The sequence below is a fragment of the Lethenteron reissneri genome, chromosome 33, assembly GCF_015708825.2.
Source record: "Lethenteron reissneri isolate LAM-NWPU_2019-01 chromosome 33, ASM1570882v1, whole genome shotgun sequence".
Taxonomy (NCBI): Eukaryota; Metazoa; Chordata; class Hyperoartia; order Petromyzontiformes; family Petromyzontidae; genus Lethenteron; species Lethenteron reissneri.
In genome coordinates this window covers 9,739,367-9,753,933 of record NC_083811.1, presented here as the reverse complement: position 1 = coordinate 9,753,933, position 14,567 = coordinate 9,739,367, and the positions used below count along the sequence as shown (strand labels likewise).

Below are 14,567 nucleotides of genomic sequence, written 5' to 3'. Positions count from 1 at the left end.
TGTTTACAGTTATACTGACAGTGTGTCCTAGGCACAACTGGACATGACTGCATAAAAATCGCGTTCTCCAGAACCCGAGTGAAATAGTGTGCTGCACAAAGGCCAAATGTAAAGCATAATCATAAAAGTACAAGTAATTATAATCCCAAAACATAGTTGGGCACTTTCTGTGAAGGTAATAATGAAGGCAGGGTTAACAGAGTTACACGATAGAATGGTTTTCTGGAACAATATAATGCATATTTAAATGTTCCTCAATTTGTGCTGTGAAAGACCCTCTGCAGTTTATTTGTTGATAATGAGTATGACGAAGATGATTAGGGGGACATCGTGTTTTGTACCAGCAACAAAAAAATCAACACACGAGGTGTAGTATTGAAGAACGTGCCAAAGCAAGCAGTTCTGCTGGGATAATAACTGTGGCAGGTTTACTTGAGGATGCAATGACAGCTGATCAAGTATGTGCGCACAACCGGGCGACGATGCCTCACCTTTACAATGCGCATAGGGCATCGTCATTAAGTATTCCTCGCCCCGGTTGAGGAATGTCAGCTTCCCCTCACCATCCAAAATGGCAGAGAGCGAGTTTCCTGAGAAAGGGCAAAACGCGGTTGAACGTGGGCAGCGTCGAAACTTCCAAGCTCAACAGAAAGCTTGTCGTAAAATAACGACGAGCCTGAAAAAATAAGCCCGAGTCAAATGACGTGCAGATATAAACCTGGACAGCTCATCGGAAATACAGACGAGATAACGAAGAATGCTGCTCATGCTCATATATTACATTTTAATATGCACCGTTAGGACACTTATTCTTCTGAAGATATTATTTTGTTTTGGTTATACTGGTAGGAACCCACTTTGTTCCACCAGCCCACAGGGGATTATTGTGTCTGTCCGTCGTGCAGGGAGGGGCTGGGTGGGGAGGGAGGGGCTGGGTGGGGAGGGGAAGGTGGGGAGGGGCTGGGTGGGGAGGGGAAGGTGGGGAGGGGCTGGGTGGGGAGGGAGGGGCTGGGTGGGGAGGGGAAGGGGTGAGACTGGGTGGGGAGGGGCTGGTCACCTCGTGGTGCCCTTATAAAACTCAACGTTTAACCTACTCACGCCGACTTGTGCCCACCCTCACAGCCGGCCATATTTGCGGAATACACCACGCCGCTGTTGACCCTGGCTATTGACCGAGCAACCCAACGTTCCTACCAACTCCCTCCGCAGGAATGTGTTTTCATGCTTTGCATTTGAAGGTGTTAAAGGTTCTCACCGTAAAATTTTGATCTTGCCAAGATGTTTCCGCTTATGCAGAAGCCGTCTTTTCTATTGCTGATGAAGAAGGCAGAGATGGGAGGGTGATGCGAGACCTAGGACACAACAAGATTTAACACTGTTCATTTCATTTGCTCCCTGCATCTCAGCATTAAAACAATAACATATTGCAATCTCATTCACCAGCTCGTGTACAAACTCAAATAACCATACACTCTCAAAATAATTTTACCCTCCACATTTAGAAACATGCGTTTTCAGTATTTAGCTGCTATACATTTCCACATAAGCCACTTTGTTGAACTATCATTTGTGGCCAGGTCGCTGCTAAAAAGAGCCTTATAGCCCAGTGAGCAGCACATTACAATGTCTATTCAACTGAAGTAAGCCTTTTCTTGTGACAGTGTTACATGTCAAACAAATACACTGCTTCACTTCAGCTCTCGTGAAAATTCCACTGAACTCTGCTGCCAAGCGCATGGTTTATAAACGCTCAGTGACGTATAATTCCACAACTTGGAAGTAAATAGGGAGTTGAAGGAATGGCCTGAACGAGCTCACCAACCTTAATGTGATTTAGCCATGACCAAGCTGAATGCTACCTGCATTTATTTCGCCGTGACCACATCTGCGGACTGTTCCAGAGCTGCGCGTTCCAACGTCTAACCCTGCACACACCTGCTCAGAGATGTAGTAAGTCTTGCTGCTGGTCTGCGGATGGATCCACATGCAACGGAATGTCTCGCCAATTATTGGGTTGTACGGCTTTTTCAGACCCTGCAAGGAGCAGACATACAGGACAATGACACACAAACAAACACACATGGGGCACAAACAAACACACAAGTATGCACATAGTATTGCATACTGGAATGCGGCCTAAATACCTGGCTTGGTTTTCAAAGCATTACAGGAATTTTTTACATAATTTCCTAAAAAATATGACATGGGTTCCATGGAGGCAGACACTTCTAACTTGGAGGCAACACGTCAATTATGCACCCCAACAGGGTAACTACATACACACTCGATGGGATAACGAGATAATCGGACCAGGTCAGCTAACACGCTGCCTGGTCCACGATGTCATGTGGCGAAGATCTAAGAGCGAAGCCCGATTAGCGTAGCACGAAGATTTGAAGCTTTCGTGACTGCAAGGATTCATACTCTCAGTTCTTTCGGTAAAGTCACGTAGGTAATAAAAATAAAATAATAAAATCACCACGATGCAGAAAATCTGGCTGTGACGGTCCCACCTGATGACGGAGACTTGTGTTGTCTTCGAAACGTCGTGATTTTATTATTTTATTTTATTACCTACGTGACTTTACCGAAAGAACTGAGAGTAGCACGAAGAGTTGATCCCAGAGAACAGCCCGCTCGGCTCACAGGATCCCCTCGTATCCCCTGAGTGTGGCCTTGCGCCGCCCTCGGCCACGCCCCCTTCGGGATCTTCCCAGAGGGTTCTGGGACCTCACATCACGTGTCCCCTCGGTCCCCTTCTGGCCCCCATCCTTATCCTCTCCTGGTCACGTGCCCTCTCGGGTTCACCTATTCTGTCCCGTATGCCATACGCACTCTGTTGACAGAGAGAGGCTCAAAGATGCACAGTTCTTCTCACAGTGGCTAATACTAACACCACAGTGACTTAATATACATCACTACAAATGTATTGACCAAGCACACCAAAAGCAACTGTGATCTGAACATCGTTCGAGTCCCTTTCTAGCCTGAATGAGTACTTGGTATTGCATCCCTACATCAGCATTGTGGAGATAAAGGCAGCTGGCTGTACCGATGGTGCTGATCACACCCCCCCTCCCTGTGTTGATGTGCCATCTTTAATAGGTGTGTACTAACAGCACTTGGCCGAACAGTATAAAACGAAATAAAGCTGCTTGTGTGAGATTAACAACATGACTCATACCTTGGGTTTCTTGTAGAAGCCAGACAGGTACCACCGCACCACCTGCTTGATACGATCATATGCATTCTCCTCCACAGCAGCTCTGGAAAAGACGGGGAAAAAACAACGATAAACATCGGAAAAAATAAAGATAAATGCGACAGGTGAAACGGATGTGAAGACAAGTTTATAAAACTCTTGAAATAGACACATTTGTCAGACAACTGCCTTGTAGATCAACATGAATGGACTTCATGTCGTATGCATAGCCATACGAGTAAAACTTTGGACAACACTCGAAAGAGATTTTTAGTGATGCGTCAAGACTTAATTCTGTGCACATCCTGAACAAAATTGGCCAACAGTGTAGTTTAATTTTTTCACAATATTCTGAAACAAATTGAGTTGGCAGGCAGGGGATGTACATTTAATACGCTTCAGTTGCTGCAGGGCTGCTGCGACGTTTCACTTCACTCACCATGAGCCCACAAGGGCATAGAAGTTAAATCCCTCATTGTGTGCCCATACTACATGAAACAAAGACCCGGTCTCATCGGGGGGAACGAAGTTTCAATCTGCAAAGTGGATCTGCGTCTCTCCATATGTATGCAGAGATCAGGCCACTGTGTGGGAGGAGGGGGGGTGTGCTCCCCGTGTGATGCAGTACGCACTGCGACAGGATGTCGGCGTGGTAGTAGTAGTCGGAGAGCTTGTCCAGGAAAGAACGCGGCTCCAGAATGAAAGTGGGCAACACCACCTTGGACAGGTCCATACCAGGCCGCAGCTGCTTCAAGAGTGTCCAGATCAAGCCTTTGTTTTCCTCCGAGACGGTCTCGGTCTGAGCCGCCTCGCCAACCTGTGTTGCATGCGCGCAAACACCCCAACTGAGAGGTCAAACTGCAAACGCTGATCACCCACACTTCTGCAGCGCAAGTCAAAATAAGTATAACCCGTAAAAACAAAGTTTTTCACTATAAATCCTTTATATGCGTGGCGGCTAGAGTCCTCTCGTCCTCTGGCTTGAGATGGCTGCCACCTATGGGTCAGATGATTGTCTGCCAGTATTAAGCAATTGGTAATTAAATATTGAATTTGTTTTCACTAAACAGTGTAAAATTTTGGAAAAAAAATTTCACGAACATTAATTGTCTCGCACAACGAGTCTGTGTGCAAAATGTCAGCTCGATTGGATCACGGGAAGTGGGTTAAAAAACGACCGAAAGATTTGCACGGTCGTAAGCAAGCAAGCAAGCACGCAAGCAAGCAAGCAAACTTAATATAAAGGATTTAAAAACAGCCATGTTTTTATTCACAAACAGCACATTACAACAGAAAAATACAATACAGATGTGTCAAGTGATGGCCCGTCCTTCAGGTAGAAGTGCCACTGGCTCTAAAGAACATTAATTGCCAAACATGTTGGCCTATGATATATTTTATGTTGTAAGGAAGAATATTTTATTTGTGCTCGTCCACAGCTGCCATTGCAGGGTTTCTTTTTTTGGTAGCATTGTACTTGTGGGAGTAACGATAATGGATTATTTTGTTAGGTGGGGTTTTGTTTCAAACATCTGTCTCTTGCTAAAGGAAATGTGCACAAGTCTCTTTCAGGAGGATTCTACATAGATTTTCACGTGTTTTTTTGTTGCGTGGGCAAAACCAAATTACGAAGAGAAAGCCCATGCATCGAGCTAGACAGCTCTCTAAGGACTGCAAGTGAGTCAACAACTAATTTGCGCATTGACTTCTACAGACCAATTAGTTGGCGTGTAACAATTCACCCGCAATGATGATGAATTGTCATGATTCGGGAATAGGATTCCACTGAAGAATCCATTCATTTTTCCCCTCTTTTGACAGATTCATTGGATTGTTTAGAATTGTTTCACTCCCATTTGCAAAGTAACGTTTTCTCCCTCATCCAAAAATCTAACATTTATGTATTATTTGCAAATCATTTGCACAATCAAAAAGCATTCCGATGGGTGGAACAATATTTAATGCTCCACGCGTTCTGACAAGTATCATTCTCTTTCCGCGTTAACATGAGCGCGATGCTCTGTGTCGTCATCGGTGCGGTTCTGCAATCATCGACCGTAGCCGATGACGAGCGGGGGAGGGGGCGGGGCGGGGGGCTGCTCACCTCCCCAAACTCCTCGCCCAGCTCGGCCACATAACCCGTTTCCACCACAGGCTCCGGGGGGGACCCATTGCTCTGGGAGCTGTTTCCCAGGGAGCCGTTCCCCGGGGAGCCGTTGGCAGGAGAGCCGTTGCTTGGCGTGGCGGTGACGACGGCGGCGTCAGGCCGGTCCGACACGTCTGAGTCGCTGTCGTCCGTCTTGTCGGCCGTGCCGTCCTCGTCCGACTCCTCGCGCTGGCCGTCGCCGTCGCCGCCGTTGGAGCGGCTCGAGCCCTCCCAGGGCAGGTGGTGCGATCCGAAGTGAGCACTCTCGATCTCGCTCTCGTTCAAGCTGCGACCACCCGGAATGGCGCGTGAGGAACGGGGGGAGGCACGTGGGGGCGAGGTGGACAGTCGGAGGGATGAGAGCACGGATCAATGCCATATCATCACGATCATAAACGTCGGTCATATTTTTATCATTTATGCCACTCGTCCTACGCAGCGCAGCCTGGAGGGGCCAGAGCAACAAAGAAATTGAGATGGAACAAAATATCTCCGCAAGGAAGATATTGGGGACAAAATACAACGGGCATCGGTGATGCATGCCGGTAATCCGGTGCCTTGGAGGTGGGTTTGGGTGGGTCACGCAGAATTCATCATGCTGTGAGACTCCCAGCCTCTTGAACTAGAAGGTGGCAAGTAAAGCAAATGGGCTGCCAGCCTGTCTTTGTAGTTTGAGGGTTGTCTCCTGATTTTGTATATAAAGAGTGTTTTTTTCCTGGGGGGCTGTTGCCAGATTTACTTGGAATTTCTAAATTTGGTTCAGGACATCAAACAGAGATGTTAACGGCCCCAGGCAAATTTGAAGGGGCACACTGACCAATATAGCTAAGTGAATCTGAGATTTAAGGACCTTAAGAAATTACATAAAATAAAATGTTACAGTAGAAACAGTTATGATTTACACAGATGGTAAAAAATGCCTACACCAACTGTAAATGCACTGTATGTGTACAATGCATGAGCACAATAACATACATGCATTTCAATATGCACAACATTTATCATGGTGATGATGAACGTGTTTTTCATCACCTTTGATAGAATATAAGATTTAAAAAAATAAATCATTGGGTAGGGGCGCGGTAAAGCTGTGGGAAAAAGAGAATTGCTCGTAGAAAGTGATAATTACGGACAACTCGCAACTCAGAAGTGACACGTGGGGTAAGAGTGCATAGCAAGGTGCAGACAAGGCTGCCATGTTAGCGCGATTAAACACAGGGTCATGCCGTGGGTCGAGGCTGCAGAGGGGCACCCATAAATTTGAGGTCTTGTAACCCATTTGTGTGACCAATTAGTAATTGTGGAACGTGCAAAGGTGAACACCGGAGCACCCTTTGAACGGTCGGCAAAATATGTTTGCTTGCGATGATTCTGCATTAACTTGAAAGCTTACGTATTAATAGCGAATTACTCGTCTGCAAAAACATCGAGCTCTAATTAGGCATGTAATGAAATATTGGCTTTGCAATAGATTTTGATGCACAGAAAAGCCGTTATAATTGCACCATTCCCGTTTTAACGCAACATGATATTCAAGCACGAGCATTTGGGCAGTACCGCCAGGACGAGTGCATGCTGCTTGGCCTGCTCATGAATGGTCAAATGGTTCTGTAGAGATGTTTATGACATTGGGAGTTTATGAAGCAGTGCCCACTGCAAAATATAGGCTTCGTGTGCCGCAAGTGTGACCTGTTTATGTTTCTGAAAAATGTTCCTACATTTTGTATCCCAGGACAATAAAAAAAAAAATGAAATGTCACGGTAAAAATAGGCAAGACGATGAACATGTTTTAATCCACCTTAAATAGGGGTATAAATATAATAAACATGAGATCGGGGGAGAGGTGTAATGAACTGGGTTAATGTTGTATGTTTTTGCAATGTAACCTGATACTGTAATAAAACACGTCAGTCTGATGCAATGTCATTTCAAACACCAATGATACATATTGTTAAGCATATAAGTATATACGTTTAAAATAATCATTTAAGAACAAGTGCTGGATTAATCATTACAAGATTAGTCATCTTCAGGAAGTAACTTGTATACTAGAACATTATGAAATAAAATGTATGCCGGTTGTAACGTAACTATGGTTAAACGCACTCATCGGTTTCTTTTTTACCTCCCTGTACAATGATGGGAAAACCCACTGCAAAAGATCACATCTCCTTCTATGAGCTGAGCACAGATCCTGTGGGAGGGGATATTAAAGGGCACATCTGCTAACGAAGCCTCGATGCCAGAGACGTGAAGAGAAGGGACAGGCCGAGACTCGGTGCGAGGTGTAACGTGATGCGTCGTGACATCAGAGGCCGTGGCGAGAGCGAGATGACATTGTCGCGAAATGCCCCCATGGCGCTGTGGTTTGCAGTGGCCTGGTACGGAACGATATGAGCTTCCACAGTTAAGCACGATGTCTGTCATCACTGTGATGTGTATTCTTTGGGTCTTTCGGTAAAGCCACGTAGATATAAAATTGATAAAATAATAACAATATCACGACGTTTCGATCGCAACACAAGCAATCGTCATCAGGTGAAAAATATAGTGGGAGAGCTGCTGAGGCAAGAAAAATATATGGTGGGAGTGCTGCTAAGGCAGGGAGTTATAAAGGTTTGAGATGGGTGGAGCCCAAGGGTCAGTGGGTGGGGCTAGAGATGAAATTTGCATGCAAATGTAAGATCGGAGAAATCTTGACAAACGAAGCTGTGGGGGTGGGCCGTTGTATTGTGAGAGATTAGCATGTCAATGTAAGAAATTTGCTTGTAAATGTACAATCGGAGAGAGCTCGAAATTATGTGATGTGCCAAAGTAGGTAATGACAATCATATATTCAAGATATGCAAACGCACACATTCATAATGCTGAATTAATGCTAAGTTGTGCTCAAATTTTTCCTCTCCCAAATGTGTTTTTTTTATACCAATTACGCCCCAATTGTACAATCCACACAATGTCAAGAATCTGACAAATTTACTCTACCTATGCTATAATAATAACAAGAAGATATCATCTGCACTGTGTGCTGGAAACCTTGGAGAATATAAATCCATCCCCCTGGGAGAGAGCAGCTTTGGAATAATCAATTGAGGATAAGGTGGCATAGTTGGTTGGCAAGCCGCACCTTAATCTTATAAACACACTTAAAGTTACCAAATGAGGCTATAGCTTTCTTGATACCCTCTCCACCACCCGATTGCCCAGTTGCCCATTATCAGGCCAAGTTTCCCATTATCAAAACTGCGTGCCCGTACTTCTCCTGGGGGCTGAATGGGGCGCTGGCCCTGAGCAGCTGCAGCAGCCCCATGTGGCCTCCATCCACCGAGTTGTTGAGCTCAGCCTCCTTGCCATCCTTGACCACGGCGCGCTTGAGCAGACTGGAGCAACGCAGCGCCAGCTCAAGGGCGTCCATCCAGCAGCGGCCTACAGCGAGATGACAACTTTGATTAGCGCGGTTAGCTACGTACGGTGCAAAGGAAGTGCAACACACATACATACGTGCGTGCACATAGCGGAGGGAAGGACGTAGAAAAAGCGTGCAAATGTGCAGAGGTGATTGTGAGGTGGCTGGGTGGCTCAGAGCTCTGAACCGGCAGAGCTAAGATCTGAGTTTGAGTTTTAATTCCTGGTAGCCACCCGTATTTAAACCACGTTTTCAAGTCAAGTGATTTAAATGTCTCAGCTGGAAGAAGACGAAAAAAAACTATCAGAATAAATTTGGTCCTGCTTATAATTTGGATCAAATCCAGCTCTAGGAATTAATAATATCGATTTCACGATCATCTGATGAACATCAATTCCTGTGTGGCACAGCAGGTGGGAAAGGGCTGTCGTCTACTGTATAGAGATCAGAGGCAGCTCTGTGACATCCACTTCTGTGGGCCATTCACGAGCAAGCAGCGTGTGATGCTCTGCTCGCGATGCAACAGGATATTTCACGACATGGCGACATTTGGACATTTTGGATAAAATAGCAGAAAAATTAAAAAAGGAATAACATATACAGTAGATGTTGTGAGCGGCCTACCCATGTGGATGGAAGGAGGATGGATGCCAAGAGAACCGACCTCAGGCAGTGCTTGTTGTGAACACAGCAATACCCAGTCCACTATCAATAGTTAAATCACACTGAAGTGACCGTCAGTAAACAACCGCATATCTACAGGTCTCCGTGTTTAAGTTCCATTCTTTGTCACTCTGTACTCTGCTTATTATTATTTGGCTGCTATACATTTCCACATGATAATCCACTTTCGTTGAGCTGTCATTTGCTACCAGGTCGCAGTCTGAAAAATAATCTCAGTGGGGCTGACCTGGTAAAATAAAAAAAAACATGATCTTTTTGTGATTTTCTTGTACTCCTGTTGTATTATTGTTGTAATTTTCTGACCTGCCCCTTCCGGACATCTATGAAAAAAAGTTGTATAGCTAATCAGATTCCTCCAGTATAAATAACGATTCGGATTCTGATCACTATTTGTGTGTCAATATAAACAGGGAAGTTAACTTCTCCCACTTAACTACAACACATGGGAATGAAGTCTGAACAAAACCCACACATATCTAAAAATAAAAGTTAATTACCACACAGGAAGGAAATGATCAAAGCTCATTCAGTTCACAACGAACTTGGCGCCAATGCACAAACGATGATCCCGAGTGTAATTGGGGTGCTCGGTACACCAGACGGACGCGTGCAAGGACATCGCCGTGTGCGGCGCAGCGTGGGCTCACCGTCTGACTCGGAGATGGCACGGAAGATCAGGTAGCTGCCAGGCAGCGGCTGAGTGATGGCGCCCACAGTCTCACCCTCCGGGCCCTAGCAGTGTGGGCAGACAGCACGGCTTGCTCAAGGGCAAACAGAGATAATTGCTTTTGGACAAAAATGTGCTGCAGCGAGAAGGGTATGTTACCATTTTATCACAAATATCAGGCGAGATTTACGACGATGTATGCGTGTACGTGCTGCACATCAAAGGCAAAGATACCTCTGTATAGCGTTTAACAGACTGCGTGGGCAAGTGTTATTTGCAAGCACCAATTAGGGCCAGGGACGGCATGCGAGGGGATGGTGTGAGCAGCACCACATCTGGCCGCCTTTGCTCTCCCCAGTGCTACTGTTTACACAGCACACCAGATATTTGCCACTTATGCTGATTCAGCCTTAAATGAGTACCTGGTGTGGTGTGTAAACATCAGCACTGGGGAGACATAAGAGAGTCTGGCTTGGTACTGGTCACCCACCCCCTTGTTTTCCATGCTGGCCTTTAATACGTTCTCACTAAAAGAACTTGGCCCAACAGTCTGTTAAGCCTATATGGGAGGGAAGGGGGACTTTGTCTTTGTATTGTATGTGATGTTATCATTGTCCGTGTGGAAAGTATTGCTTTGCAGCAATTATAACTATAGAGATAAACTGGAGTTCAGATTAGGGGCATATCTTTCTGATGAACATTTTGCACACGATAATTTAGTCATCATTTATATGAAATTCAATCTCTAAAACCTAATGCCACACATACACTTTTAAAACATACACATATACACTTGCATACGATGACTATACTATAGAATGAAATGCTTACAGCAAATTTCATTGTAAGATTTACATTACGAGGAAAGCACTCACTCGGAAAAATGGATAGAAGTTTATTATAACTCTCATATCTCACCGGACACTACCCAGGCTGTTGAATGAAAATAAGCGATTTATAAGTGATGATCAATGCTTGCACAAATTGAATACATTATCCAGTACATATCATGGGTTGTCATTTAACACATTTGGGTAAGCTGTTACATGGCATGGTCCTATATATTTGGGAATTAGCAATGACATGGATGCCAGTCTCTTTTCATCATGTTAAATGTCATCACATTGTCCCCATCATCCTCTACGCATTCATCCTCGACAGCAAGAATAACAACTCCGCGCACACTTGCAGGACAATGCGCTCAAGGAACACAGAACGTCTATATATGTTCGCCGAAGGCCGGGCGAACATACTACGTGGAAGAATACGCAGGCAGGCAAAGAGGCAACAGAGGTATGTGTACATGTTGCCTGATTTCAGGAAAAGATTGACATTTTGATCCCTATGGATGAAGCCTTAATGACCTGGATGGGGGTCGGGGGCGTTGCTATCATACTAATTACGTTTACACATAATCTCAAAAAGATAGTAAGGAAACATTTCATTTGGCAAAGAGCACGCCCAAACAAACCACCATTATAGGAATACTAACCAAGCCCGAGAAAACCCTACCACACTATACAGAACAAAATGTCCCCCCTTTAGATCACACACTCCTGCAACATAACTTAAAATATCTCATCAAGTCCCCTAAATCCTGTGGCCACATCTCATTACATGTCACCTTCCCCAATGACTTGACCGATCAACACCTCATTCAGGATGAATAACAAACATTACAGTAGTTTTCCACTGGCCTTTCACCAATCTAAATTCATGGGTACGTTTAATATTCATTTAAAATATATATTTTTAGTCTTGCGGCGGAACGAAGATAGCACTAAACTATATTTTTAAAAATGCGCAACAAAGGGTATTAAAAATCTCTTCCCCGTTAACCACCTTAACATCATTTGCCCAAGGTTATCACACTTCTTGGCTTCACCTTTTGTGCAGCGGACCACGCGTGCGTATTTATATACCCTCACCCTGCACGTGAAATAACGCTGCGTACGGGGATGCATGACATTTGTCGTGACCCTGCCAAGTCGGTAAAATACATTTTGTTTTCATACACCGCTAATGGAATACCCGAGGGTTTCAGGCAAAGCACCACCGCGTTCACAAACTTGAAAAGACATCCAAGGCAAGGTGCAGCGGGGTCAGTGGCCGGGCCAGGTTGAAGCAATGAAACGGAGGGGGGGGGGGGTGGTTCGCGTAAACACGAGGCGTTGAAGGAAAACTGAGAGAGGCATAAGGACAGAGAAGGGGACGGGGGTTGAGAGGCTGGCGGCACAGGCAGATTGTGAGAGAGGTCAGTGAGCCAGGCAATTACCAGCGAAACGTCGTACTCAAATTGTAAATGTTGTGGTTTCACGCTTCAACACACCGGTGGGCTAAAGCAGTGAACTATTTGTCTTTTGTCAACGTGACACTTTTTTTACTGATTGGCCGTGTCGGGTTGTGGAGGGTTACGACACATTTATAAATAACGCGATCTAAACCCAAAAACGTTGATTATGAACAGGTCTACCTTGACGGCCCAAATGGACTGATCCAGCGGGTGGAAGAGCTTGAAACAGAAGCCGTCCTTTTTGGAGGGCCGCTCGATGAGTTGGCACACGTTGAGCATCACCGTGCCCACCCAGTGCTCGTTCTTGGGGCTCTTGTATATGAGCAGCACGCCGGGTTTGAGCACGCACCACAGCTTGGTCCAGCTCTTCAACGTGCCACGGATCTGCAGCCAACAGCAGGATGTCGTACATCGCCCTTGAAATTGCCACGCGCAGGCTGTTTACCGAAGGTGGACATCTATCCCGCTTGATGCTCCGTGCCATGAACGAGGATGCTACACGTCATTTAGTACCGAATGTGTCTCTCGTACAGTTGAAGTACCGATTTGTCAGTTGCTCTCCATCATTCACCGTCTATTTGGTGCTCATCCTGCATGCAATGGCTACTATATTAAATGGATACACCCCGACCAAGATGTGTTTGGCTTTTTCCCAATGTTATTATAATTGCACTAGCAGAATTATGTCCTGAGGTGGCATATCCATTCATACATTTTTCAGAACAGTGGATCACCACAAATATTAGAAACTTACTTGCAGAATCATATAACTTGGAAATATTTCTGTAATTCCTTCAAGCAACATTTTAATCCACATACCCTACAGAAGAGATATAATCATTGCATTTTTTTTTCAAAACAAGAGTTTATCCAAATGAAGTAAAAAAAATCATCATGTGATTGGTTCTTCTTGCAATAACTGGTAACTCGGCTAAGACAATCACACTATTGCACCTTCAATCACAGGTGGCTACCAGGATTCGTAACTAGGATCTCAGCAGCACCAGGCTCAATGCTCTGACCTCTTAGCCATCCAGATGTTGAAGCAATGCACACTCTGTAGTAACAATACATTCAACAGTGAAAATCAAAACACCAAATTATACGAAAAGATAAGACAAAATAATTTGGTGTGAATGCCATTTTGAGCGAATGCTTCCAACAGTAGTAAGTGGAGCAAAGCTTTAAGGTGCTTCACGTTAATCAACTTAACTCTATACTTTATATTGTTTCTTCAACCCTGTGTTGATATGGTTTAATAAAAACAACCAATTCCAGCAGTGAGATTGTATCTTCTATCACGTGTGCATACACACACTGGCATCAATTAGTTTGAAGAAATGCATCGCATCACAAAGTGCTTAGCATGCTCCAAAATACAGTATGAAAACTGTGCACACTCGCAACAAAATAAGCGGATTAACTTGCCTAATTAGCAAAACACATTTAGTAATATTCCATTCCAGTGTTAAATGTCGCATGTGGTCATGAAGCACGCATTGAGCCATAAAGTAAAGCGAAAGCATCATGTTTGCAACACAGTCAAATGACATTACCGTTTTGAAAAAAATAGCAATGAAGAATGCCGTTTTCCAGGCCCTTTCGAACACAAATACCGTAGTGTTAATTAGTGCCAAAAGATGTATAAAATTACTTGTTGATCATTCTGAAAATAATGTTGGCTCACGCAATCAATGAGGATGTGCAACTTGTATATTGCAAATCAGAATACGAGAGAATATTTTTAAAAAGATTCTTTAATGCAATTGTTACGCCAATCGTTGCAAGATTTTGCTCATCAGTTGAAAACAATTTGAAATGAATACTTTGTTTGTGGTACAAAATTGGTGCCCTGACATCCTGTTTTGCAGAAGGTGGGAAACCCGAACAAACCATGCCCAGCGTGACGTGGCTAATGATGCCCAAGATGTTAAAAGCGCTGCCCATCACCTCCTGTCCCGTGGCACATGTGGCGGCGAGAATTTTTTCCCAACTAAAATGGTGTTATCCACTCAGTTGAGCAAGTGAACCGATGTTCGCTGGTTTATTTGATTGCTTAAATCATTGGTATATTCCAGCTCTACTTAAAATGTGCCCAGTTGATACCTGTGCAATCAATCGTCCGAAATGAATCGTGGATGGCACCATTTTTAATGGAAAAGAGAAGA

The 14,567-nt window shown here is 44.6% G+C and overlaps 1 protein-coding gene across 4 annotated transcripts in view; it reads right to left on the bottom strand.

The window, feature by feature from the left end:
- Positions 1-14,567, bottom strand: part of LOC133350328 (oxysterol-binding protein-related protein 8-like) — a 99,585-nt gene that overhangs the window by 13,467 nt on the left and 71,551 nt on the right. For all 4 annotated transcript variants that reach the window (XM_061564562.1, XM_061564565.1, XM_061564563.1 and 1 more), the window contains 9 exons: positions 12,580-12,783; positions 10,087-10,171; positions 8,607-8,775; positions 5,307-5,634; positions 3,835-4,019; positions 3,185-3,266; positions 1,936-2,034; positions 1,256-1,352; positions 492-590 (listed from right to left, as the gene is read on the bottom strand). In XM_061564562.1, coding sequence (XP_061420546.1) covers positions 492-590; positions 1,256-1,352; positions 1,936-2,034; positions 3,185-3,266; positions 3,835-4,019; positions 5,307-5,634; positions 8,607-8,775; positions 10,087-10,171; positions 12,580-12,783 — 1,348 coding nt within the window. The remainder of the gene's footprint in view (positions 1-491; positions 591-1,255; positions 1,353-1,935; positions 2,035-3,184; positions 3,267-3,834; positions 4,020-5,306; positions 5,635-8,606; positions 8,776-10,086; positions 10,172-12,579; positions 12,784-14,567) is intronic.